General features: G+C 38.1%; 1 protein-coding gene across 13 annotated transcripts in view; it reads left to right on the top strand.

The window, feature by feature from the left end:
* LOC134654957 (potassium/sodium hyperpolarization-activated cyclic nucleotide-gated channel 2) overlaps positions 1-22,995 on the top strand; it is a 292,022-nt gene extending 269,027 nt beyond the window's left edge. For 8 of the 13 annotated variants that reach the window (XM_063510391.1, XM_063510392.1, XM_063510393.1 and 5 more), the window contains 8 exons: positions 14,748-14,911; positions 15,148-15,290; positions 16,637-16,774; positions 18,137-18,238; positions 18,663-18,812; positions 18,898-19,116; positions 20,092-20,356; positions 22,073-22,995. In XM_063510391.1, the coding sequence (XP_063366461.1) occupies positions 14,748-14,911; positions 15,148-15,290; positions 16,637-16,774; positions 18,137-18,238; positions 18,663-18,812; positions 18,898-19,116; positions 20,092-20,356; positions 22,073-22,698 (1,807 nt within the window). In that variant the 3' untranslated portion in view covers positions 22,699-22,995. Of the gene's footprint in view, positions 1-14,747; positions 14,912-15,147; positions 15,291-16,636; positions 16,775-17,807; positions 18,093-18,136; positions 18,239-18,662; positions 18,813-18,897; positions 19,117-20,091; positions 20,357-22,072 lie in introns of those variants that run through there. The other 5 variants (XM_063510404.1, XM_063510394.1, XM_063510396.1 and 2 more) reach the window with 5 other exon arrangements.
* The last annotated feature ends 3,200 nt before the right edge of the window (positions 22,996-26,195 follow it).

Below are 26,195 nucleotides of genomic sequence, written 5' to 3'. Positions count from 1 at the left end.
CGATGTCAATAGAGGCAGCTGATGTTAGACGGCGACTGCCTGCGGACAGCCTTTTGATCATGGAGACACTCCGCTAAAGAAGTACCCTCGAAAACGTGATAAAGCCTCCCGGGACTCAGAACTTTCTCAGAATATACGGGTACCTATTCCTATAATCCAAAACCTTTGGTGCTCAGGTAGCTAAGCTGATGATAAATATTTGAGATTAGCGAGTTTATAAAATAAAAAAATGTACAAAACTAACATAAAACGGAAAATACCCTACAGAATTGGATCTATGTTTTTATCTACATCTCTGTTAGTCGTACAGAAGCACAAACTACAATAAAAACATTTGTCCCAGGTAGTAAAAAGTTTTGTTCAAATAGAGTAACTCAATTTCGCAGCTTGGATTAATTATGCGAATACGAAATAATAAAAAGTTGAAACTTAATTTCGTGATACGATTTCACCGTGAACCTGAATTTCAAATACACAAAGCAAGTGAAACATTGAATAATACAACTGGCGGACTGAAATAAAGCCATTATAGGAAACGAGGTAGGTCGCAAGTAACATCGAAAGGTCCAGTTTTCAATTAGAATTCTATTAATATTCCATAAAGCCCTCGCTCGTCTATATTATAAAAATTATATAAAAATCTTACTAACATATTTCTAAGTCCACACTAAACCAATTCATTTCCTTTGGTAGCAGTGACTCGCTGAAAGCTTTATTGAAGCTACTTGCTTACAGAACTTTGAATGAGTACAACTTTTCCACTTCATTTGATTAGAAGCCAAAATATATCTGTCTTATGCTTGACATTATTTAAAAATGCCAAAAGTAAATTGTACACTCCTCTTAAATGAATTGGAATTCTGGTACGTTACAGCAGACGAAATACTTAATTATAAAGAGTTTATTTATTTATTTTTAGGACAGACATATTTAAATACTCTTTCTTGCCTTAATTCACATAAAAGTTGATTACTTTAGGTTGGACGTAACGGCCATATTCGAACTTTAAGATACGTCAAATACTAGAGGTTGAAACGATATGGATTGGATATGTCAGTGTCAAACAAGTGTCAAAAGTGACGCGTTTGTTTGAAGAAACGTCACTTTTGATACATGTTTGACACTGACATATCCATTCCATATCGTTTCAATCTCTAGTATTTGACGTATCTTAAAGTTCGAATATGGCCGGAAGTTAAGATAATCCTCCCAGTACGTTCGTTTACAAGAGTAGTTATCCATCCACTCTTCCGACTCTAAGTCATCCGACTTTGATTACTTAGTTTGACGAACTTGTGCGGCTTTGGTAAGGTTTAAACCCTACCGTTAGCCTTTAGCGGGTGAAAGCCGTGTCTCATGTTACATAGATTGGCCTTATTTAAAACTTACATTTCTTTAGGTATCTGTCCTCTAAAATACCCCTTATTCCATTTCTATTGTGCCTTTGTGCGTATGTTGACATTGTAACTAGCGCTGTATGTGCAGTGGTACCTACAAGGAATTCAATTCGACATATTAAATGCTAGCTATAATTTTGTTGATTCACTTCTTATTACTTGTTATAGGTACTCGTAAAAGTAAACTATTTATTTATTAGGTTTACCTACATAATTTCGGCCCCTTATTGAAAATATATTACATATGTATATATTTATTTACGATTGTCGATTAGGTATAGGTGTCTAATTTTCTGGCGCGCCGTTTTTATCATACTTTTACAGTATCCGTCAATATTGGCCATCATACTGTGAAGTGAAATAATGCATTAGACCTGCCTGCCTGCATGCCTATTGAATAGAAAAAAATATTTTTAGCCTGTAATCGAAATTTGCATATTCTGACGGCAATTTCGCAGGCCCGTAGAAAAGGTCAGGAGTCCTTGACATTCACCGGTCTAGCCGTGGGAGGTAATAATGTTGATAATGACAACACGAAATGTAGAAATGATAAGAAAATAAATATAACAGACAAGTTTTGTATACACACCCAATTCTACTGAAAAATATTATTCCACCATCTATTGGAAAATATTTACGATCAAAATGGATTGGTTTTGATTTTGAGAAATATGTAATAGGTAGGCAAATGAAACCCTATTCAAGGCCTTCGCAACCAGTTCGCAACTTTCGCAACCCGTCCGTTACTCCGCAAATGTGTCGCAATAACCATCATTGTAGTTACATAGATTAGGTAGATATATATACCTATATATACATTTTTTTTTACATGATATTAAACATACAGTGTGTCAATCCAATACAGGCGAATATTTAAACGGTAGTTAATAGCATAGGACCTAATAAGTATTACTGCATATCAAATTATCAATAATTACCAAATCCTACTGGATTGCGACTGGAAGCTTAATTTAGTCTATCTTAAGGGATTCTCTGATTGCCGGGTTTTTAATATACCAAGGTGGTGGCAAACAAATATTCCTCGTGTATAAAATAAAAAATCTAAATTATACGGTTCGACCATTCAAATGTCAGGTTTGTTAAACGATGTAACAGCGGATAATACCAGTTGTTTACACCATAATGTAAATCACTATGCATCACCCTTTATGCGAAGTGCAACATTACACAAAGCTTTATACAAATGCTTATTATGACCGCACAATGCGGACTAAGTTACCGCTGTGCATAATGCTGGCCAGCGTTCGCGATGAATACAGCGGTCACAAAAGGAACGATACAAAGCTGATTTACTTAAGACGAATAGCTGAGGATGGTTTCTGGTTTAATAAGCGGATTGCCGAGAAAAGCATTCCGTACAAATCCTGCATTAAATTAATAAAAAATCACATTGTCTCTTAAACATATCAAAAAATGATGAGAAATAAAAAATAATAGGTATCTGGGAGACCGAGCTTTGCTCCGTAAACATATAAAAACTCAAAAATGGGCGTTTTCCCAGAGATAAGACCTATCTAGATCGATTTTTTGCCCCCGAAAACCGCCATATACCAAATTTCATCGAAATCGTTACAACCGTTTCCGAGATCGCCGAAATATATATATAAATAAATAAATAAACAAACAAGAATTGCTCGTTTAAAGGTATAAGATAAGATGTAGCCAAGCTCGAGTTACATTTGCACGCTGAGGGTTAAATTTAAATTATTTCACAATATTTGTTTACAAGTTTGATTCGTTTCTTGAAGCCATACGCATAATAATGTATGTTCATTTTACCATTTTTACCCAAATTTCAAACACATGTCTATTTCGGTTACCCAGGACAGCCTCTTAAATCAATACATATTATAAAAAACAAAGTCCCCTGCCGCGTCTGTCTGTCTGTATGTTCGGGATAAACTCAAAAACTACTGTACGGATTTTCATGCGGTTTTCACCTATTAATAGAGTAATTCTTGAGGAAGGGTTTGGTGTATAATTTGTAAAGCTTTTGTGTAAATTCGTTGAACTACCCGGGCGAATCCGGGGCGGGTCGCTAGTATATAGTAAAAGGGGCTTTTTTCGTTGAATTCATCTAATATACATAGAGTTTAGGTATTCGTTAGGTATAAACAGGTATAAATATATACCTACTCGTATTATACGGTTAGGTATGTTATTATTTCAGAACGGTTCAAGGTTAAAATTACACTAAGGCTCATTCAATTCGATTAAAAAGTGCACTTGACTCTGCCAAGTAGGTACGGAAGGTTAATTTTGACTGACATTTACGAGTTTACCGCCGTGTCAGGCTGATAATCGGACGGGAAACTGACGGGCAACTGACAAACGAAGTTTATATGCTACTGTAGCATTGCTACAGCATATAAACACCTCACATACATGTGAGGTTCGAGCTAGTAAAATAACATAATTTATGCCGATTTCCGTGTAAGTTTGCTACGAGCATATAAAGCAGGGATGTTGCGAACATCCGCATCCGCATCCGCGGAACTTCCGCATTATTTTCAACATCCGCATCTGCATCCGCATCCGCATAAAATCGATGCAGAGCTTATGCGGATGCGGATGTCCAACAAGTCGGTACAGGAAAGTCTTAGCGGCGGCGTAAGTGCTAGGTAATTTCGTCATTACTCATTACCTATAACGAAATCGTCTAAATCCAGAAAAGTCGGCCAAGTTACTGTTTATTAAATATAACGCACCTATATTCTTGCTCAAATACTAAACGTTTCGTGTTTTTAATAAAAAAATACTAAAAATGTAATATTTGACGTTTTCTAATTACCTAATCTTGACATCCGCATCCGCATCCGCGGATGTCAAAAAATCTGCATCCGCAACATCCCTGATATAAAGTACTGGGATGAGCGGTCAAACCCTATAAATCGAGCAAGGGTTTTTGAATTGGGACTATGATGTAACGTGTGTGCAGTATTTAATGAAAAAATATCTACGTTTAGTGACGCAGTCGTCGAAATACTGTCAATCACTTGAAACCCGAAATTACCGTAAACTTTGTAAGAATGTATGGGCTAATTGTAAATGAAGTTAATTATTATCCTAGTAATATATTAAATGTGAAAGTTGTTATTTCTGGATATTTACTCCTCACGCAAATGCCTGAAAGGATTGCGATGAAATTTAGGAAACAGCTAGTAAGCCATGGAAAAGAGTATGATTGTACGACTCAAGTAACTGCCTATAATCAAAAATCGGAAATGTGTTAGGTATTTGGTGTGGGATGATAAAATAACGTGACAATGCAACGGTCCGCTTAAGGGTTAATTTTAAACTAAGTACACATACAGAGTTGCAGTAATGAGAATCACGCTTCCATACTTCATTTAAACATACTAGTAAAAACTAGTAACGATTAGTGTACGGTAGCGTAAACCACTAAATACTACACCGCAATCAAATAGACGTCATGCAGTTGCATCATTACTGATACTAAATAGCGGGTCACTGCACAAATGCATATGATCTTGATACAGCATCCGACACATGCGACCCGGATATTAACTTATCACTTTCACAACCACCTATCTCTTCATAAATTTACACTTAAATATGAACTTTACCTTGCATTAAATAAGGCCGATATTGACATTACGTAACGTATAAAATACGGCTCTGTGGAACTGAGCGATCGATATCTGCCTAATCACAGCCTAATAAATATATGGAGATGATGTGTTAATATTAATTACGTGAAATGTGAACACCTGCGTGGAAATTCATATACATGATTAGGTTCAGTCCGAGTTAAGTCCATTTGCATCACTAGAAAGCTCTTCCTTTTATATAAGTATTGTTAACATACTTTCCTAAGATAAAAAATATAATATGGTATAAAATATGCGTTACTCTGTTCATGACGCGCAGATTTACTTTAATTGTGAAATATTTCTTTTTCATTCTTCATTATGCTTTCCTTTATAGTCTAAGGAAAAGACTGCTACTTTATTAATTAAACTTTTTTAACTGAACAAAGTTATTATTTCTGAAATCATAAAGACAATAATAATAATGATATATAGCTGATTTGATACGTTATTAGTATTACTATATCAATAGTTATTAAATACCCAAAGAGCTGATACGAGTATATACGAGTATTTACTACGAGTAGTACCCCTATTCCCTGATAACACGAGTGTTTACTATCGGTGGCCAACCATTCCTTAATAACCAGCGTATTTTAACGACTCATCTCGAAATGAACTATGTTAACGATTCTCGGAATGGGCACTTACGTGTTTTAAAAATTCTTTCAGGTTTACGCCTGTAATAATCTTAACGATCGGTATCGTATCGAAGTTAACGACAAACCGATATACTACAGAGAATTCGAATGAAATTAAAGAGGTATTAGACAAGAATGGAAACAGCACAAAAGATCCTTCTATGATGGCACAAGTGTTTAACGATTATTATACTACAATAGCAGAACAAATAACATGTAACTTAAAAGTTAGTGCAGAGGAATCCAAAAACTATCTAAATTCTGTTATGAAGCCGAACAACAAGATACATTTCGGACTTATAACACTAAAAGAACTCCACATGATAATAAACAAAATAAAAAACAAAACGTCGAAAGACATACAAGCCATGGATACCAGAATATTGAAGATCATAAGACATAATGATAACATCATGGAATTACTGCTGATTGTCTTAAATAGCTGCATGGAGGAAGGGATATTCCCAGAAATACTGAAAACCGGTAGAGTCGTGCCTATCTTTAAGAAAGGTAAATCTAATGACCCAAGTAACTACAGACCAGTGTGTGTACTACCTGTCTTCTCAAAGGTCTTAGAAGCGGTGCTAAAAACCAGAATAATGGATTTTTTGAACACAACGATCTCTTCTCTCACCACCAATACGGATTCAGAAAAGGGAAATCCACAGCCATGGTTATAAGAGAAGTCGTCGATTTTGCATTAGAGTCTATGGATGGGTCGCAGAAATGCGCAAGCATGTTCTGCGACCTATCTAAAGCTTTCGACTGTATACGGCATGATATTCTCATCCACAAACTACACCACTATGGTTTTGACGGCATAGCTTTAAAAATGATGGTCAGTTACATGCAGAATCGAATGCAAGTGGTTGAAGTTAGGAAAAATGTCTCATCCCCTGAAATGTGTAAAATAGGCGTACCCCAGGGATCAATTCTGGGCCCAATATTATTCTTGATTTATGTTAATGATTTGCCTTCGAATATACCAGAATGGGCGCAGATCAGCCTTTTTGCAGATGACACACATATTGGAGTCAGACACAAAGATCAACCATCGATGGAAATACACTTAAGATGCATCACAGACATATTGCACAAATGGTTTGAATGCAACGGCATTGTATTAAATAAAAATAAAAGTACATTCGTAAACTACAAGACACTTTCTAGAAAAACCGATTTAACTACCACCTTTGAGTACACTCACAATACATGTTTCTTAGGCTATGAAATTGACAGTCAACTAACACATAGCGCGCATATTGATAAAGTTTGTAATAGATTAGCATCGGCAAATTACGCATTATTGAAACTAAAACCTCTAGTTAACACAAAAACTTTAAAAACTGTATACTATGCCTATGTTCAAAGTGTACTAAATTATGCGATTACCATCTGGGGAAATGCAGTGGATGTAAAGCGGGCATTGATTCTACAAAAACGCTTGATTAGAATAATATGCGGAGTAAATTGGCGCACATCTGCGAGATCCTACTTTGTGAAGCTGGAAGTAATGACGGTCATATCATTGTTTATGTACAACTCTGTACTAGAAATTCACAAGAAAGCAAGCACTCTACTTAAGCGTTCGGATTGCCACAATTATAATACGAGGAACAATAGCAAACTAATACTTCCATCACTAAGATTAAAAAAGTGTCAAAAACAGGGAATTTTTATAAAAATAAAGCTATTTAATAAACTGCCCACAAATGTCACGGATTTACCTTTTAATTTATTCAAAAAGACAGTCAAGACTTTTTTCCAAAACCATGCCTTCTATTCGATTACTGAATATCTGTCTTTACAAAATATTTTAATTGACGCAAATTGTAAGTAGATTATATTATTATTAAACGTAATTACTTTATATAGTAAATTCATACTCTATAAGTATAATATTGTGAAATGCTGACTTACCATGTAATGATCATGTTACATTATGGTTAATAAATAAAATAAACTAAACTAAAGACACACTGGTTTTTTTGTGTCAACTTTAGGGATACACTTTATAGGTATATAGAGTCTGTGCGGAAAGAGAAGAGTCGTGAAATGTCTTCTTCTTTCTCCGGCCTTATCCCATGTTCAATTGGGGTCGGCTCTCCTAATCGCTTTTCGCCAGCCATTTCTGTTCTGTGTCGTCATTGGATCTAATTCTGGCTTCGAGGTCACTATTTACTACCTACTGATAGCCATGTGAGTCGGGGCCTTCCGGGACCTCTTGGACCAGTGGCGATATCTAACACTTTTCGGGCCATATGGTCTTCGGGCCTTCTCATAACGTGTCTGTACCAGCGTAGTCTCGTTTCAGATAGTTTATCAGATATCGACGTTACTTTCAGACTTATTGGCCACTTTATCTATGAGGGTTACACCTGCTGACCAGCGTAACATCCTCATTTCGGCTACATGTAGTTGCTGCACCTGGTCCTTTCTGAGTGATGGCCAGCATTCGGCACATATATCATTGCTGGTCGTACAGCGGTCTTGTAAACCTTTCCCTTGACGCGGACGGGCATCCTGTTGTTGCATAGCACACCGGTTAAACTTCGCCACGTTTGCCACCCCACATTAACACGGTGAGTGATGTAACAGACTTTATGATGTTTCGGCCGATGTTAGAACTACCTCTAGGTACTAACTCAGCATATTCATACGTTAATTCAACCCACGATGTATACAACCCGTAACAGCCCCGTAGCATATGGAAATCAGTTTGAACTCTGAATTATTGGTCTAAGAATACGACTAACAGTATAATGAGGAATGAGTTCTCTTAAGGCTGTAGGTACGAGTACATGTTGGGCAGATTGTACCACAGCGTAGCACTCTTTAGAGCCCTACACTGTGATTATACTAAGATGACCGGTTTCAAACCTATACATACTAAAGGACAATCCTGGCCTACGTCTAGTTATACATATTACATACTACAATCAATTGTGAATATGTATTTGTTGATAAAGAAACCCAGTTTACTCAATCCTATTCTGGGTACCACTGTAAGACCGTATTTTAACAGTGAACTACCGTACCTCTCTACATAATAAGCACTTACATACTTATTTATAGTTTTTGTATGATTATTATTTGCTTTAAGTTCAAATTCATAGTTGGAGCAGTGCATCAAGCAGCAGGGCAAATGACAAATTAGCACCGACTAAATCTCCGTGTGACCTATAAAACGTATTTTAATTGTTGTTCAAAGAATTTCACGGAAGATTTAAGCTTTGTTACAAGAAAAGCGCTGGGAGGGCTTATCTTTCTTCGACCCGAAGAGGAAATTTAACAGATTTAGGAGCAGACTCTTAATACGATTAAATCTTTGCAGCTGCAACTGAACGTGATATAAACCGGATATAACTTTAGCAATTGTTTTTTAAACAATACCCACCGGAAAAAAACATGTTGACTGAGATGAAATAGTCTGTTTTAGTAACGTTCAAATTCTGAGAACATTTTAGGTACTTACTCTGAAAGCAAAGTTATATTGAAAGCTAAATCACGTCTTCTAAATTATAAATCTTTGTATCTCGTTATTAGAGATGCCACGAATATTCGGCAACTATTCGGTATTTGGCCTATTCGGCCACTTTGCCGAATATTCGGTATTCGGCCAAATGTTGCCTACTATTCAGCCGAATACCGAATATCTGTTGCACCTACTTAAAAAGAAAAATTGCATAATCAAAATAACCAAAAAGCGGCCAAGTGCGAGTCGGACTCGCCCATGAAGGGTTCCGTATTTAGGCGATTTATGACGTATTAAAAAAAAACTACTTGCTAGATCTCGTTCAAACCAATTTTCAGTGGAAGTTTACATGGTAATGTACATCATATATTTTTTTTAGTTTTATCAATCTCTTATTTTAGAAGTTACAGGGGGGGGGGAGACACACATTTTACCACTTTGGAAGTGTCTCTCGCGCAAACTATTCAGTTTAGAATAAAATGATATTAGAAACCTCAATATCATTTTTGAAGACCTATCCATAGATACCCCACACGTATGGATTTGATGAAGAAAAAAAATGTTGAGTTTCAGTTCGAAGTATGGGGAACCCCAAAAATGTATTGTTTTTTTTCTATTTTTGTATGAAAATCTTAATGCGGTTCACAGAATACATCTACTTACCAAGTTTCAACAGTATAGTTCTTATAGTTTCGGAGAAAAGTGGCTGTGACATACGGACGGACAGACAGACGGACAGACGGACAGACGGACAGACAGACAGACATGACGAATCTATAAGGGTTCCGTTTTTTGCCATTTGGCTACGGAACCCTAAAAACTATGTAGGTATATTTAGAATGTGTTCTTGAAAAATTGTAAAATACAAAGACCATTTTTTGAGCATTTGTTGGTTAAAAACATTTTATTTTTATCATGAGTCTGATTTGTTTGACTCTATTCATTAATTCTGTTCAACAAAAATATATCTTAGCTAACGTCATCTAACGTTGAGATTTGTTGGCGATCAGTTTTCATAATAATTAACTCAAAATGTTCGCATGTCATGCCGAATATTCGGTATTCGGTATTCGGCCAAAACCACTATTCGTTATCCTATTAAGTCGCATCGTCCCCTAAAAAAACATCTGCGATGCATTGAAATTGAGCAGTAATTTGTAACAAACATTCCGTGAATTACATGTAGGTATTGTACGTTATTGAGCAATTTAAATGCAGCGCAATAGGTACCTAATAAGTGCATCGAATTAAGGTTAATTAAAGCAATGACCATTTATGTTTGTTGTGATTTGATCGTCAGCGCTATGGTTTGAATGATTTTATTCTCTACGCGGTGCAATAATAATAGTATTAATGTGATTAACAATTTACAAGTATATTTTGATGGTCTATCTATACGGTATTATATAAAGGTAGGTACCTATTCATTGCAAAGCAACTTTTTAACGCTAAGATTGTAGCTACTCAGTGCAAGGCAAAATTTAGGTTTAACAACGTGTTCTGTTGATTTATTCATAAACGTTTACTAAAGTTGACAAGCCGATAATAATCGTTTGTCCCTTTCCATCATACTAATACGTCGGAAAAGGACAAACGATTATTATCGGCTTGTCAACTTTAGTAAACGTTTATGAATAAGGGGGTTAGTTTTTTAAGTGAGATATCACGTCATGATTTGCCCATTAGTATTATTTGAGATAATATGAAAATTGAGAATCATGCTTTTTTAGCATCGAACTAATAGATAGATAGTATACAACGCGATTATAACTTTTTTTAATACATACTTAAGTCTAATAAAGGTTTCAACATAATATTTAGAGTTGGATCAAGCTAAATCTACATAGCATTTGCAATGACAAAGCGTAAAAATGCCATCATAATTCATCTCAAATATACATCTATTTTTAAATCAAAATATATAGAAACACTTAGATTGTTTTACTTTGACACATACTGGTACTAAGTTTCATAGCTTTTAGGCGGGATTCCTGCACCAGTGTGCGGCACTGTGTGGCACAAGCATTTTTTTACTGAATACGCTTGTGCCGCACAGTGCCGCGCACTGGTGGAATCCCGCCTTTAAACAAATCTCTTTTTACGTATCAATAGTAATCTAAAGCTCACATTGTTGTTTTAGCTCTGGAGAACATAATGCAGCTAATAACCTATCCGATACTTTACTGCCTTACCCGAACGACCTACCGAGCTTTACAACCTGTACTATAACTATGTATTATTAAGTAGTAGGCCAGTCATAAATTACAAATTTAGTAGGTACCTACGAGTATGTACTATGTGAACATGATATCCAAGTAACCAAATATCAATGTATCTAAGTACAGATTGAATTGATAGCTTTCCTTGTCGTAATTGACTAATTTGACGCGTAAGTTTGGGTCCATTGTTGCAGTGTAGTTATCTGTAAATCTAGGCCCTAGGAAAATAAAAATATTCTCAAAAGTTACAAATGCACCAATGCTACGTTTGCTGACGATAAAAATAATGAAAATTGCATTAACTTCGCCCATAAAGCGGGAGAAATGTCAGAGTCTGAAACATTTGGGCGCCATCTTATACATATACAATTATTATACATGGCCGCACAATTTCGCGCGCTCTCTCTTTTTAACTGGCTTTGGCAGTCAGTCAGCGTCGTTATACATTTAAGAGTTCCGTTGTATCGCTTTTTAGTTTTTGTTTCTTTTACATTATGCTATACACTATCTGCCGACCAAACCTCTACGTAAACAGACAATTTTAGATTTCCAAGTAATTGCCCGACACCTATATAATGCATACCTACTTAATGCAAAGGAAGTTTTTATCAAATTCCGCGTGAAAAAGTAACTTTATACATATGTAGGTACATATGTACTTCTAGGTACTTCTTTGTTTCTAGTAGATTACTGAAACCTTGCAATAACTTTTACGTATTCAACTATCTATTATTTTTGCTACTAAAGGTACCTATAACAAATGATTCTGCACTATGAGGAGTTCCGTTTTATTTATTTATAATGTCTTCATGACTTGTGTATTCTTCCTAGCATTTTCTGCTCTTCATAAAAATACTCTAAGCTTATTGTCTAAAAGGAGTTGCATACTCCATTGGCTCACACAATGAAAAAGGCCGAATCGTGCCAAAAATAGGGTGTAGGTAGTTTGGCACAGACCCATATGACCAAGTGTTGAAATATACATTACAGATATAATTATCAAAATGTTAATAGCCTAGGATACTTAGAAACTCCTAAACTAGTCCAAGTTTATAGAGGTAGAATAGTAAATTTTGACATCACTTTACAAGTAATAACTTATTCAAACCATGCTAAAATAAATAAAGCGTTAAGGTATTTGAACTTGCTGATCAAACCGTGTTTTGAATTCCTACTAAACCTACTAAACACATAGTTCAGGGTGATTTATTTAGGTACAAAAGTAGCAAAACTTTTTTTATCAACTATACACTACAAGCCATCACATCAGGGTACTTTTTCATTTGTCTTTGTATTAGAAATTGTGGGTACCTATATAGGTACTTGTTTTGCAAAAAGCGTCTTTAAGTTCTTTATAGTAACTAGTTTTTATGGAGTCTAATTTAATTGCAATTGCCTACAATTTTCTAGGAATAGACAACGTAGGTAAATTTTGCTGCCTACGTTAACCATTCTTACAAACGAGTCCCGCAAGGCGCATTCGTTGAATTTCACGCCACATAAATTGCTTCCATTTGAAATAGTCAAATGAAAAAAGCTCACCGTTTGGGAAATAACTTTAAAACTTTAAAATCCATTTAATCACTATTCACTTCTTTATCTTACTTTTTCATAATTGGTTGTCGGTGCTCCCTTGGCTCCCCATTTATAATGTTGAGTGACGTTGTGTATGATTTACGAAACGGCAATTTTACGGATAAAGATAAAGGTACTTTTAAGATTTATTTTCGCTCGTAAAATGTTAAAGAAAGTCGAAGAGGTTACAAAGTAGGTGCTTCAGTTGTCGCTGACATATTGTGCAGAATTTTCCGCCTCATTGTTGCAAATCAAAGTCACGCTTTCTTGCAATTTGGAGAAATAGTGAAGCAATAAACTTATTTAGACTTTAGCAGCATTATAGTAAAAAATTGTACCTACGGTTTTAAAAGCAAAACAATTACATACGCAAGGATTTATTATTTACCCAGAGACTTTCTCACAAATACATACACTTGTAATTCTAAAACAGGTAAAATCATAAGGAATTCGACTCTAGTAGCTACTAAAAGTGTTAAGCAATGGAAATACCTAATCCTAAAGAATATTTAAACAAAAATACGACCATTTTCATCTTTTTTGACTTTTCATAAATTGAGCCGAAAGGTACTATTACAAATTTCTATGCAGGGGGGTCAGTTATCTCTGCAGCTGACTGTACAATTCATCTTAAATTCATGTACTAAACCTATAGTGACCTATATCTATTATATGCATAAACAATGCATAAAAAAGACTCGGCACTTAAAATGTGCGATCTTGATTTATTTTAAAAATTTTAACATGAGTGGCACCCCTCTACAGTGTCAGTAGTTTTAGTTTTAAATTAGTTTTAATGCAATTTGTATATGGGTACTGCCTGAAATAAAAGCTTTTTATTTTATTTTATTTTATTTATTTAATGCAACGGTCTTTTATTACCTACGAATACTCCAGGAAAAATGGTATTTTGCATCGGTACTGTTACCGAAAACAAAAAGCCAACATGCAAGTTGCAGTTTTGCACTCTGAGTCAGATCACAAATCGTGTAATCAAATAAAATGACCGATGAGATCATTTTGTGTTCATTGTGTCTTTGTAGCGCTGAGCATTGTAGCATTGTACCGACATGCGATACTGCCTCAACTTACAACAATAATGTTTACTTACCTCTTCTACTCTACTACCTGAACTGGTACCACTATCGTTAATCCTGAGCCGACATAAATATTACAATGGTCCCATATTAATAAAAATTGCACCACAAACAACTTTAATCTTTAACAAGTCCTTTTAATCGTTTCCTCAACGTCAAATCTGTTATATCTCTCACACAACACATCTCTCATAAGTAAGTATCTAAGTATAAAGAAAAAAGGCATGACGCGTTCCTAAAAAAAATGCGCTTAATTAAGATAATTATCCAAGTTTATAAATCAGTATCAAATCACAAAATGGGTGTTTGGCATGTAAATATGTACCTAGTCATGACTGTTTTACTTAAGGAGATAAATAAGTTATAGGTTGATAAGTAGGTATATATACTGTTCGAAATATGTCTTTTGTTTAAATTCGCATATAAACTATGCCACCTCGAAACTTGAGCCGCCATCGCTGAAAGTTTATTGCCAAACTTTAGAATATCTTATGAGAAATATTTCAAATTCCACATAGATACTCGTACTTTGTCGGTTTTGGCTCCACTCAAAATGCATTGAACTGCCAAAGTTATACCTAAGTCGATGAATCGTTCAATCACATTAGGTACTTTTGCTACACCTTAGATGTTGACTACATTAAATTTACCAAGAGTTCCTAAGCAATCTTTATAATCAAGTATCTCACAGTATATTTTGTTTGTCTTCAGATTCTACTGGGATCTGTGTATGCTGCTGCTCCTGGTGGCCAACCTGATCATCCTGCCCGTCGCCATCTCCTTCTTCAACGACGACCTCAGCACGCGCTGGATAGCCTTCAACTGTCTCTCGGATACAATTTTCCTTATAGATATCGTTGTTAATTTTAGGACAGGTAAATAATGACTTTTATATAATCATGCTGTTACAATTAAAGTTTTCCTGTATCTCGATATCATTTGACACTGTTTTTTAGCTGAAACAAGAGCAGTGAAATAAATCATAGATTAAATCAAACAACAATTTAAAGAGCTTTCATAAAGGACGAACTTTTGAGACAAATGTCTTCCTCTTGAAACTGCTCAAGTTATGTTAAGCACATTCCAAAGATTGCTTTTTATTCTATTTCAGGAATAATGCAGCAAGATAATGCAGAACAAGTGATATTAGATCCCAAGTTAATAGCGAAGCACTATTTGAGGACATGGTTCTTCCTTGACCTCATCTCTAGTATACCACTAGATTATATATTCTTGATCTTCAATCAGGTAAACGTACGTTGCAATTTGGCCGTGTTGTTCTTATTACTGTAGTTTAAAACTGTCTTTTATGTTGTTTTGATATTCTGTTTCAGCATTTGTTCCATTAGAGTTTTTATTTTTGTTGTTTCGATATTCGTTTCTCATTGTGACCTTGCCCAACTGCCACGAGAGCTTCCAAGGCGACACCGTGTTTCGATTTATAATATCTCGTTTTAAGGTTTAACAGAACAATAAAGGTTTGATTGAATCACTATAGATTCAGTATCAACTACATGTTTCTTCATATTTTCAATATTGTCCACACCTTTACATTGTCTGCACGCATCATTGGTAACCCATATGATTTCCTGTCTGAAGCATTTTTCTACTCTTCGTGCTAGGTGGTCTGGTTTATCTTGACATTCCTTTGATCGTATGGGATACTCAATCCGTTTCTATTGGTTATGGAACCCTTCTTTTAAAATCAGCAATTTCGGACAGTGCACTGGCTGGTTATATATTACATTTTCTAACTGCGCACTTTTTAAAATTCTATTGTACCTGTACCTATACTATAATTACACTTTTTACAATATTTCTGCCTACTTCAAATATACAATTATTAATGGTACCATGCACGCCATTTTCTCTTTTCCTATTACTACTAGGTATAACATTTATTTTTTATACCTATATACCTTTTTTCATACACAGCATGTTTTAAGTGTTTTGGACTAGTATTCCTATATATCAAGTTACTGTTAAATTGTAGTTTTCGTATTTTGTTCGAGTAAATAAATATGGCTGAATTATTTTTATTTCATAACAACACGACCGAATTGTAAAAGTAAATACTTCTTTCAATTCTTCTCTTTAATAAAGTAGTTTTGAACAAGACTGAGAAGCTCACTAGTAAATGAGCTCTATTGATTGATATTTGACCATAATACCTTGCTTAAAATATTCCCTTTTTATAAATACTGTTTGTTCACAATAGGTCACTTTGCAAGTGTCTCAAATTCACCTTTCTGATAAACAAATATTATTCTTGAACCATCGCACAAATTATATAGTTATATTAACTAACAAATTCATGTAAATCTGCAGAATGATGCCCTCCACTAATGCCCATCAGAGGTCCCCTGCAACTTTAAATGTAAATTAACAAACCATAACTGTAACATGACATGTTCGTTGTTATGCTTCAGCACTTTTTTTTGGCTGATACTTACTCTTTCGATATCAGCAAGTCTGCATGTCTTGTACACTTCAAACGTTGCCACCTAGTGGTTTCCTAGGTGCCCCTAGGATAGTTCTGTTTATCTTTCGGGCACCCTGCAATAATACCGGCATTTGAATTATTTTGGTTGTGTTGACAGGACTTTAGTGAAAGCTTTCAAATTCTTCACGCGGGTCGTGCACTAAGGATACTCCGGTTAGCCAAGCTGCTGTCCCTGGTGCGGCTGCTGCGGCTGTCCAGGCTGGTCCGCTATGTCTCGCAATGGGAGGAAGTATATGTAAGCCATCATCTCTACTGAACCACACGTACTCGTATGGGTCGCCCACATTCTACTACTTACCTAATAACACTGCTCTAACACATTACGCTCACATTTTTACTAACACGACATAACTAAACAGCCTAATGCAAGCCTAATTCAGGATTAAGAATGTTTAATATAAAAATGTATAATAATAATTAATGATTTGGTTTAAATGCACAGATATAATATAATGTGTTAATGAGTAACATTTTAAAATTTTCTAGCCAGTAGTGGTCCCAAGTAAATGGAGTGTTGTAATCCTGTATTATACCATCGATCCCGCCCCACACTGTATAGTACGCCCCACGTCCCGCTCTGCACTTCTCTTCTGCTTCTCTGCAAGCTTCTTACTGCCTGAGCACGCTCTCACTCGTGACGTCTATTCTCTCACTTCTTCGCGCCCGAGCCCCGGCCCCGCCGCGCCCCGCGCCCCGCGCCCCGCTCGCGCTCCGAGCATCCGTCGACGATCCCCGTCCATCGCTCGCCAACATAACAATATTATTTGCGAAACTTTTCATACATTTTTGTTGCCGCTTTTCCGGAGCCTCTAGAAGATGCGCTGACGCCGAATACGCGACCAATAGATGTAGCTCCCATAAAGCTAAATCAAATACAGCTTTTTTAATAAAACCACATAAACTATATCACCTGTACTGTGTGAACAATTGCACATACGAAAACACTTCAACTTTTACCTGGCAAAATTAAACAAAAATGAAAAGTAAAACATAAATATTACCTATAGAACCTTGCTTGCATAGTGTTAAACCAGAACAGACTAAATCAATATACTTATCGTTAAAACAAATCTAATTTTATGAATTCATATGTACATGAATTGGGCTGCAACAATAAAGTCAATAAAGACCAGTCCAAAATCTGTTGCGACGTCACAAGCTCGAGGATACGGGTATTGGTTTCCAAGCGGAGATTCAGAGAGAAGTGGAGTAGGCACGGGGAGGGTGGAGGCAGACTGGCGTCCTCGCAGTGACGGTGTTGTGTGCAGATGAGCCCCGCTCCGCAGCCGCGCGCCGCGCCGAGCGACGCCGAGAGCACCGGCTCGCGCGACCTCGTCACGCAGGTGCTGCTGTGCCTTCCGCATGCCGTGGCCCTCCCGTCCTCTAGCTAGTATAGGGGCCTAGCCCTCGTCCTGTTCGTCTCGGTGTTAGTGCATCCTGTGTGTGCCCCGCGTCCGCTGCTACCCGCACGCGACTAGTACCCCGCCCCGCTCCGCCCGCAATTCCGCGTCTACCTTGCCCGCCGAACCTATCCGCGCTCACGCCGGGCGCGCCTGGCTCTCTTCCTACTATCTTGTGTTTCTCGCTTGTTTTCTAGATCTTGCAGAATCTTCAAAAAAAGCGCACGGAACGAAGGGGACGTCTCAGCTCCGACGTTGCCAAAAAGAAGGGTCACACCAAAAGCAATCTGATCTTCAAGGTAACCAGGGTCGGCACGAGCCGGCACGCATGTGCTCGTTCGCCCGCTTAGCATGCTGCCGGCGCCGCCCGGCGCCCTAGTCCGCTGCGTTCGCTTCGCTTCCTCTCTTACGTTTCTGTTTCCGACCCTGTCCCGCCGGCGGCCGCGCGGGCGGACGCGCGAGGCGGCGAGGCAGCAGGGGTCTCGCGACCGTGCGGCGGCCACGGCCGCGCGACCTCCTGACTGCCTCCTCACGCATGCGAGCTCGACACAAATCGTCTCACGCGATCATACTTTTTTTCTCACTACTATTTTACGAATCCATCGGTAGAGAATCATCGCGATGCTTGACCTCGGGCGTCATTGTCGCGCGCAGTCCGCACGGCTTCCTTTAGAGGCGAAGCTGACTTGTGGAACAACGTTGATCTTTCTGTTTTCTTTGCAGTTCCTCAACATGGCATCGGTGTTCATGCGGATATTCAACTTAATCTGCATGATGTTGTTGATCGGCCACTGGTCCGGATGCCTTCAATTCCTGGTTCCTATGTTGCAAGGGTTCCCGGCGAACTCTTGGGTTGCAATAAACGAATTGCAGGTAACAAACACTAAAGTTTAAATTTTTACTCTCGATAAACATTCTGAAAGATTTTAATAATCATTGCTTGTCATCTGTCCTACAGGATTCATTCTGGCTGGAACAGTACTCGTGGGCACTGTTTAAGGCCATGTCACACATGCTGTGCATCGGATACGGACGGTTCCCGCCGCAGTCACTTACCGACATGTGGCTCACGATGCTGTCCATGATCTCGGGCGCGACCTGCTACGCTCTCTTCCTCGGCCACGCCACCAATCTCATCCAGTCCCTCGACTCATCCCGCAGACAATACAGAGAAAAGGTATTTCTTAAAACTGATACTACTAACTACTACTCTTTACTCTCTTTCTTCCTTACAGATTTGGAGACCTAAAGTCCCTGCGCTATGGAAACTTGAAACCGTTATGAACACCTACAGCTAATGCTGTGTTGAACCAAAAACAAGTTTAATTTCATTTAATAAATTCTAATAATTGTATACCCATTATGTTATTAATACTTGTTAAATCACAAAACCATTCATATTTAAAACAGTATCATCCTGCAAAACCTTACAACATTGCCATTGCCAGTTACTAAACCCTCCATTACCTGTTTCAGAGATTAGACGTGAGTACCGAGTATATGTTCGTGTGTCAATGTCGTTATACAGACTTCTCGATTATTATATAGTTAGTCTAACTCAGGTCACACTCGAATTTATTCACCACATACCTACCTATATACCGCTGTAACTGGTGTTATAAATAATCAATTCATAATATCATAAATATATCATTAACGGGTGTTCAAAACAGTTTTCTTTCCAAGGGTCTTTCTAACAATTTCATTTTCATTTCTATTTATATACTTTTTTTAAGATACCTATAGGAATAATTGTTCTATACTTGCACTTAGATCTTATTGGTGCTACTATACTAATCCTTAAACTTACTGCGAACCTCGAAAAGAACAATCTCAAAACTAATGTGGCGTGCCTGATAGTTGTATATGTATAACATGGTATAACGTAAAAAAAATATATAATAAAGAAGCATTCGACAGAAGAACGCTGAGATTCGTAGTAAGGGCATAGAAATAGCATGAGAAAAAATGCACCGTTTATATCGTGTGAAGCCTGTGAGTGTATCTTTGGATTTAACGCACTGTGCTTCTCCAAATCAACTGCAAGGGATGACGAATACGATGTTTCAACAGACGTCATAGTCGTCAAGTATTCGGTATGGGTACCACATAGTCTTAGTGCCATGTCTAATATTTTCCTTTTAATTTCCAGGTGAAACAAGTAGAAGAATACATGGCTTACCGAAAATTGCCGCGTGAGATGAGACAGCGCATCACGGAATACTTCGAGCACCGGTACCAGGGCAAGTTCTTCGACGAGGAGCTGATTCTCGGCGAGCTGAGCGAGAAGCTCCGAGAAGACGTGATCAACTACAACTGCAGATCATTGGTGGCCTCTGTACCGTTCTTCGCAAACGCAGACTCCAACTTCGTGTCCGACGTCGTCACTAAGCTACGTTACGAAGTCTTCCAACCTGGTAAGAACGATTGTTATTAAGTCAAAGGTTTTATAGCGTCTCTTCTCGCTTACATGAAACATTGCTGTAGTTTGGACTTACCTTACCCATTTTGAAATAACAGCCTCGAATCCTTTGGAACAACTGACGACGAACCCAGACCTCCCACGAAGACACACAACACATCTAGTAAAATGTGTACTAGAATTTTAATAAATGTAATTTTAGAATGAAAAGATATTACCCGCACTTCACTTGTGTCAAAATAAAATCACATTGTGTACCTAATTCTGTAATGAAATATTTTTTCTCTTACATTCTTTGACCCTTACCCACAGGGTTGGGCAGTATTTCAATTACATGTATTTGAAATACGTATTTGAAATACAAATTAGTATTTTGTATTTGTATTTCAAATACTACCTCAAAAGTATTTTGTATTTGGTATTTCAAATACTGCACTCACATGTATTTAGTATTTTGTATTTCAAATACTTCAAGCTTCAAAATACATTTCTATAAATACATTTTATTAAATTCTATAATCCTAAAATGTCTAATCTCTCGCACAAGCTGTGAGCCGACCGCGAACCTCCGATCCAGCCGAGATACAATTTACATTGGCTGGATACTGGATCTATATTAGGTCAACTTCTGCGTGGAACTTTTCGTTTAAATCTAGGGGATAGGGTCATTGCAGTAGTTTCCGTCAATGCACTAGTTTTCGACGACTTGACGGATTATCAAATATATATTTCATTTTTAATTTACTACTTTTTGCGAAATCTTCATCTTCCTCGCGTTGTCCCGGCATTTTGCCACGGCTCATGGGAGCCTGGGGTCCGCTTGGAAACTAATCCCAGTAATTGGCGTTGGCACTAGTTTTTACGATAGCGACTGCCATCTGACCTTCCAACCCAGAGGGTAAACTAGGGCCGTAATTGGAATTAGTCCGGTTTCCTCACGATGTTTTCCTTCACCGAAAAGCGACTGGTAAATATCAAATGATATTTCGTACATAGTTACGAAAAACTCATTGGTTCGAGCCGGGGTTCGAACTCGCGACCTCCGAATTGCAAGTCGCACGCTCTTACCGCTAGGCCACCAGCGCTTCCTTTTTGCGAAATATCATTGTTATATGTAGACAGATATATTGCTTAGACGCCTTAGACATAAGGATTGAAATCAGTCCAAATTTGTGCAGGAATGTAGGTATATATTCAAATTTCGTCAAGTGGACGTAAACTAGAGCTGGACGAAAACTAGCGCAATGACCCTATAAGTTTATATGAAAGGATATTCGTTAACGTTAAAACTAAATGCTAAACAAAAAAATAAATAAAGGTATATTTTGTAATTGAAATACATTATTTTAAACACTGTAATTTGTATTTTGTATTTCAAATACCCGTCACCAAAGTAGTTTGTATTTTGTATTTCAAATACTTTTAAAAATGTATTTTGTAATTTGTATTTCAAATACGTGGAAGCCAGTATTTTGCCCAACCCTGCTTACCCATAATATAATATACATTCATTACACAAAATTATTATCATTTCAAAGTTCAAATTATTTTGAAAAAAAAATTGCGCCCGTCACTTTGTCAATTTGACACTAAACAGCAGTAGGTACTTATACTCCATAGAGTAACTTATACTACTGCGAGCTGCGAGACTCGCAGTGCGAGTATACTCGTATTTCTTTACTTAACCTCTTTGTTTTTTTTTTAATTTCAGGCGATATCATCATAAAAGAAGGAACAATTGGAAACAAGATGTACTTCATACAAGAAGGAATCGTAGATATAGTAATGGCGAACGGCGAAGTAGCAACAAGCCTTTCCGATGGGTCATACTTCGGAGAGATCTGCTTGCTGACCAACGCGCGGCGGGTGGCGTCCGTCCGCGCGGAAACATACTGCAACCTGTTCTCGCTGTCCGTGGACCACTTCAACGCCGTGCTCGACCAGTACCCGCTCATGCGGCGCACGATGGAGAGCGTGGCCGCCGAGCGGCTCAACAAGATCGGCAAGAACCCCAACCTCGTGGCGCACCGCGAGGACGACACCACGTCAGAGGGGAACACGATCAACGCGGTGGTGAACGCGCTGGCGGCCGAGGCCGAGCACGTCAGCCTGTCGGACGACAGCGTGGCGCGCCTGTCGGAGCGCTCGCTGGGGCTGGCGCTTCAGCCGCTGCAGGCGGCGTCATGCCGCATGGCGGGCGTGGCGCTGCCCGGCCTTGGCGTGGCGGCGGCGTTGCCGCGGCCCAAGTCCGAGCACGACTTCAGCTCCGTGCAGCAGCCGCACCTCACGTCCGCCTCCGCCGCCTTCCACAAGTCCGACGCGGGCATAGCGCCCTGACGCCGCACCGTCTGCTAGGGGCCTGCGGGCCGCCGAGCGCCGACCGATAGCAATACTAGGCTTAGTGCGAGCCGACACTCGCTAGTTGTAGCGTAGACACGAGTATTATAGCTGCGACTTCGCCGGGCGCGCCCGCGAGGCGCCGCCCGCTGAATCTCATTTTGTGATCTTATACTTAATTCTCCTGTGTTATAATTTAGGTTAAATTTTATATCATTGACGCTGTGAGGAATCGGCAAATACGCGACGTATTCCGATTGTATAGATATACCTGTTATATATTGAAGAATGATACTATTGAATCTTTATAGAGATACCTTGCCATTAAAAGAGAAAATAATTATATAGACTAGACTGAGATGTAAAGATATCACTATTTTATGCTTTGTTGACGTATGAAATAGACCTCTATTGTTGACGGCTGCCGAATATACGGTGGAAAGCGAACGTTCAAAGTGTATAAAACGTTCTTGTTGTTCACGATTCGGAGATGATTATAGTATTTGAAGTTGTTTATAAATATAAATAGCTCACGAAGCGACCGGAGGGCCGCGGAAGTTTTGCGCGGCTTCGGAAGCCTCGGAGCCTCACGCGATTCCAATAGCACACACTTTGCTTTATTCATTTTAATTATAAGTAGTCATATCTACCGATAATCGATATAATCGCAACACAATTCTCTCGGTTTCCTAATTACCTAATTAGAGGTGAATCAGTAGCGCTTCGGATATTTTCGAAATCCTTTCTTTATGTAAATATTGTATTATCGAGGATTAGCGCGGTTTGTTTTGAGGGAGAACCGTAGGGGTGGGACGGGAGCGCCGAGCGACGGCCCAGTCAATTATTCGGTGGGATCGCGATGCGGCACTTCGGGCCTGAACTTGAGTGCTTAGCCAAGGAGGTCAATAATAAAGACACCTTTTTGGTAATCGACAGCATTCGGCAACCTTTAATTCGTGCGTCACGCGGTATGGTCGCCGCTTGCGTAATAGCACCATAAGTATTGGATTGACCGCTTTAACAACCATAAGCCTTGCTGACTAAAAACTGTAGTGATCTTGGAAGTCACTTTGCAGTGCTGCACTTGGATATCGCCACTTTTTGTTATCATTTTTCGATAATACGCATTGTTATTGTAGCATTGACACACTGATCGAGCACAAAGAAATATTTTGTGACCAACCGCGATCGTGGTTTTTTATATAAATATTCATTATTAGGTACCTACATAGATACAATAACTATTTATTGTAGCGTATCGCATTATTTACTGAAACCATCACAAATAAAAACTTCGAAGACATTACTGTTCACAAGAACAGCGTCTAAACGAACCTTACTGCTCGTATATTTGATGGATTCGTACCTATAATATAAACTAAGAACTGTACGAAGCCGTATCAGCAACAGATATTGCTGCCTCGAGAACATCGGCAAAAATTCTAAATACACAATACAATCATAAAAATACAATTTATGGACAAATTTCATCGTGATATCAAGTGGTGGCGTTTCATTTCGAAATATCAAGTGGAAATCTCCAAGTACCTCAATTGCAATAGTTCCTTTCAAGAGCGGGCCCGTAGTCGCTCCCGACGCGCCGCGGCCGTCGCCGGCGCAATGCCTTCGCACTTCACAACTTGTTTTTACTTCTAGGGTAACTAATTTATTATCGATAGAGATCATTTCGTAGAAGTAAGTAGGCCGGAGCGATAACAAATTCGATTGAACTACGTTTTGTGATATTCGTAGAGCAGCGAAGGCTGCTGCGCCCCCCAGCCGCCGGCTCCGCGGACCCATCGGCACCAGTTGCGTAGTTCAAATAGGTAGACTTGTGTAACAGTACAAGCAAATATCAATAAATATTAAAGACTTAGAAGTCGGGTGCCACATCTTTGATGTGAATATTGTAGATGGTGCCACTTGCAAAAGTTCAGCTATAAAAGTTCAAACCAATTCAAACTCACCGTAATCTCTCAGTCAGCTGAATAGATGGTGTTGCGCAAAGTGGTGCCATCTGCCATCTTGGGCATCTGATTTTTATATTGTATTATCAGTCTTTATTATTTATTTGCCTCTGATAATAGGTAATTTGATAATCACAACAAAAGGGCTTTGAAATTGTCACTTACGCCCTTGTCATGTTTGCACCAATAAAATACAACGCTATTCTGGCACAAGCGCTTGCTTTCTTCGCGCGTGATCATATTTGCCGACTTTAGCAACGCGACCGTTCCTAGCGGTAGTAACGGGACTGGATAGTGTGTTTAATCGCCCAATGAGAACATGCAAAGTCCCTTTTATTGTGAATTGTAAGTACGTTGAACTCGAGGAATGGCTTAGAGCTCGGACGCTGTTTTTTTGCTGACAACGATCAGTTTAGCGTTATTACATTTACGTACGTAGTGGTTTCATTAACGCTTCCTAGACGCAACTTAATGTGGCCGCTTCTAAGTTAATTATATGTTTAAGAGTCCCAATAATTAGTATACAAATGCAACATATCGTAGGAGCGGGTAGTTCGAGCCGAACGCTGGAGGGCGCGCTTCGGAAAGTAACGTCGTTGACTATTCTTATAGTGTCATGACAATTTGTAAAGACGGTTTTGCAAATGTTGACTTTTTAGCCAAAATATAGATAATGAATGACGAACCAATGCGCAGTAGCTTACTTGTAGTACGCAGCCTAGGTCTCATTTTGGCGACTAACACCAATAGATACCTACTTTATACTCGTAAGATATTTATACAATTGGTCTTAGCAGAGTGAATATCTGTCAATTTAACTAAAAGAGTATAAATATTTCGTTTTAATTCCCAGAGCATTTAACTGTTGTTTTAACTGGCATTATTACTGCTTTTGTAAATGATTATAAATTTTATAGAAGAGATCTATTTTTATTGTGAAGTTGAGCTACCTTACTATATAAAAGAGAAGTTATACATACCTAATTATTTTAAATCCAAACTGTTATTTTAATACCCACATATTATTATACGTATGTATATTTACTGATTTCTGGTACCTAACTATTTTCACCAAAAGTGCTCATCGCTGTCAAGAAAATTAGAGAAAAAATGCATTAAAGAATGAAGAAAACTGTGTACGTTTTTCATTAAACTAACCTTTTCCAGCTTAATCAAACACGTCTCAAGTAAAAAATATGTATTTTTATGAAGACTAACTTAAAAAAACCTTTGTACCCAGAGTTGGCGAAAGGTACAACAGTTTACTTTGTAGTCACTGTAAGTGTAAGCAAGCAGCAATAAACTCTTCCTACCCGAAAAATATTACGAAGTACGACAAGTACGTTACCTAATTATTATATCATTATTTTATATTTAACCAATGTATAAAGACCGAGCGTGTTGGAAGGTAGGTTCGCATCTTGTGACCTGGATATGCCTGAATCGAAAATAAAAACAATTCACACTTCTAAGTAGGTGCTGCCCCCTACATTTCACGCTGGTTTAATTTCGCATAGTAGTGCAATCTTG

Source organism: Cydia amplana, chromosome 16, assembly GCF_948474715.1.
Source record: "Cydia amplana chromosome 16, ilCydAmpl1.1, whole genome shotgun sequence".
NCBI lineage: Eukaryota > Metazoa > Arthropoda > Insecta > Lepidoptera > Tortricidae > Cydia > Cydia amplana.
Note: the sequence above shows the minus strand (reverse complement) of the source record. Positions and strands in the feature narration are given on the sequence as shown.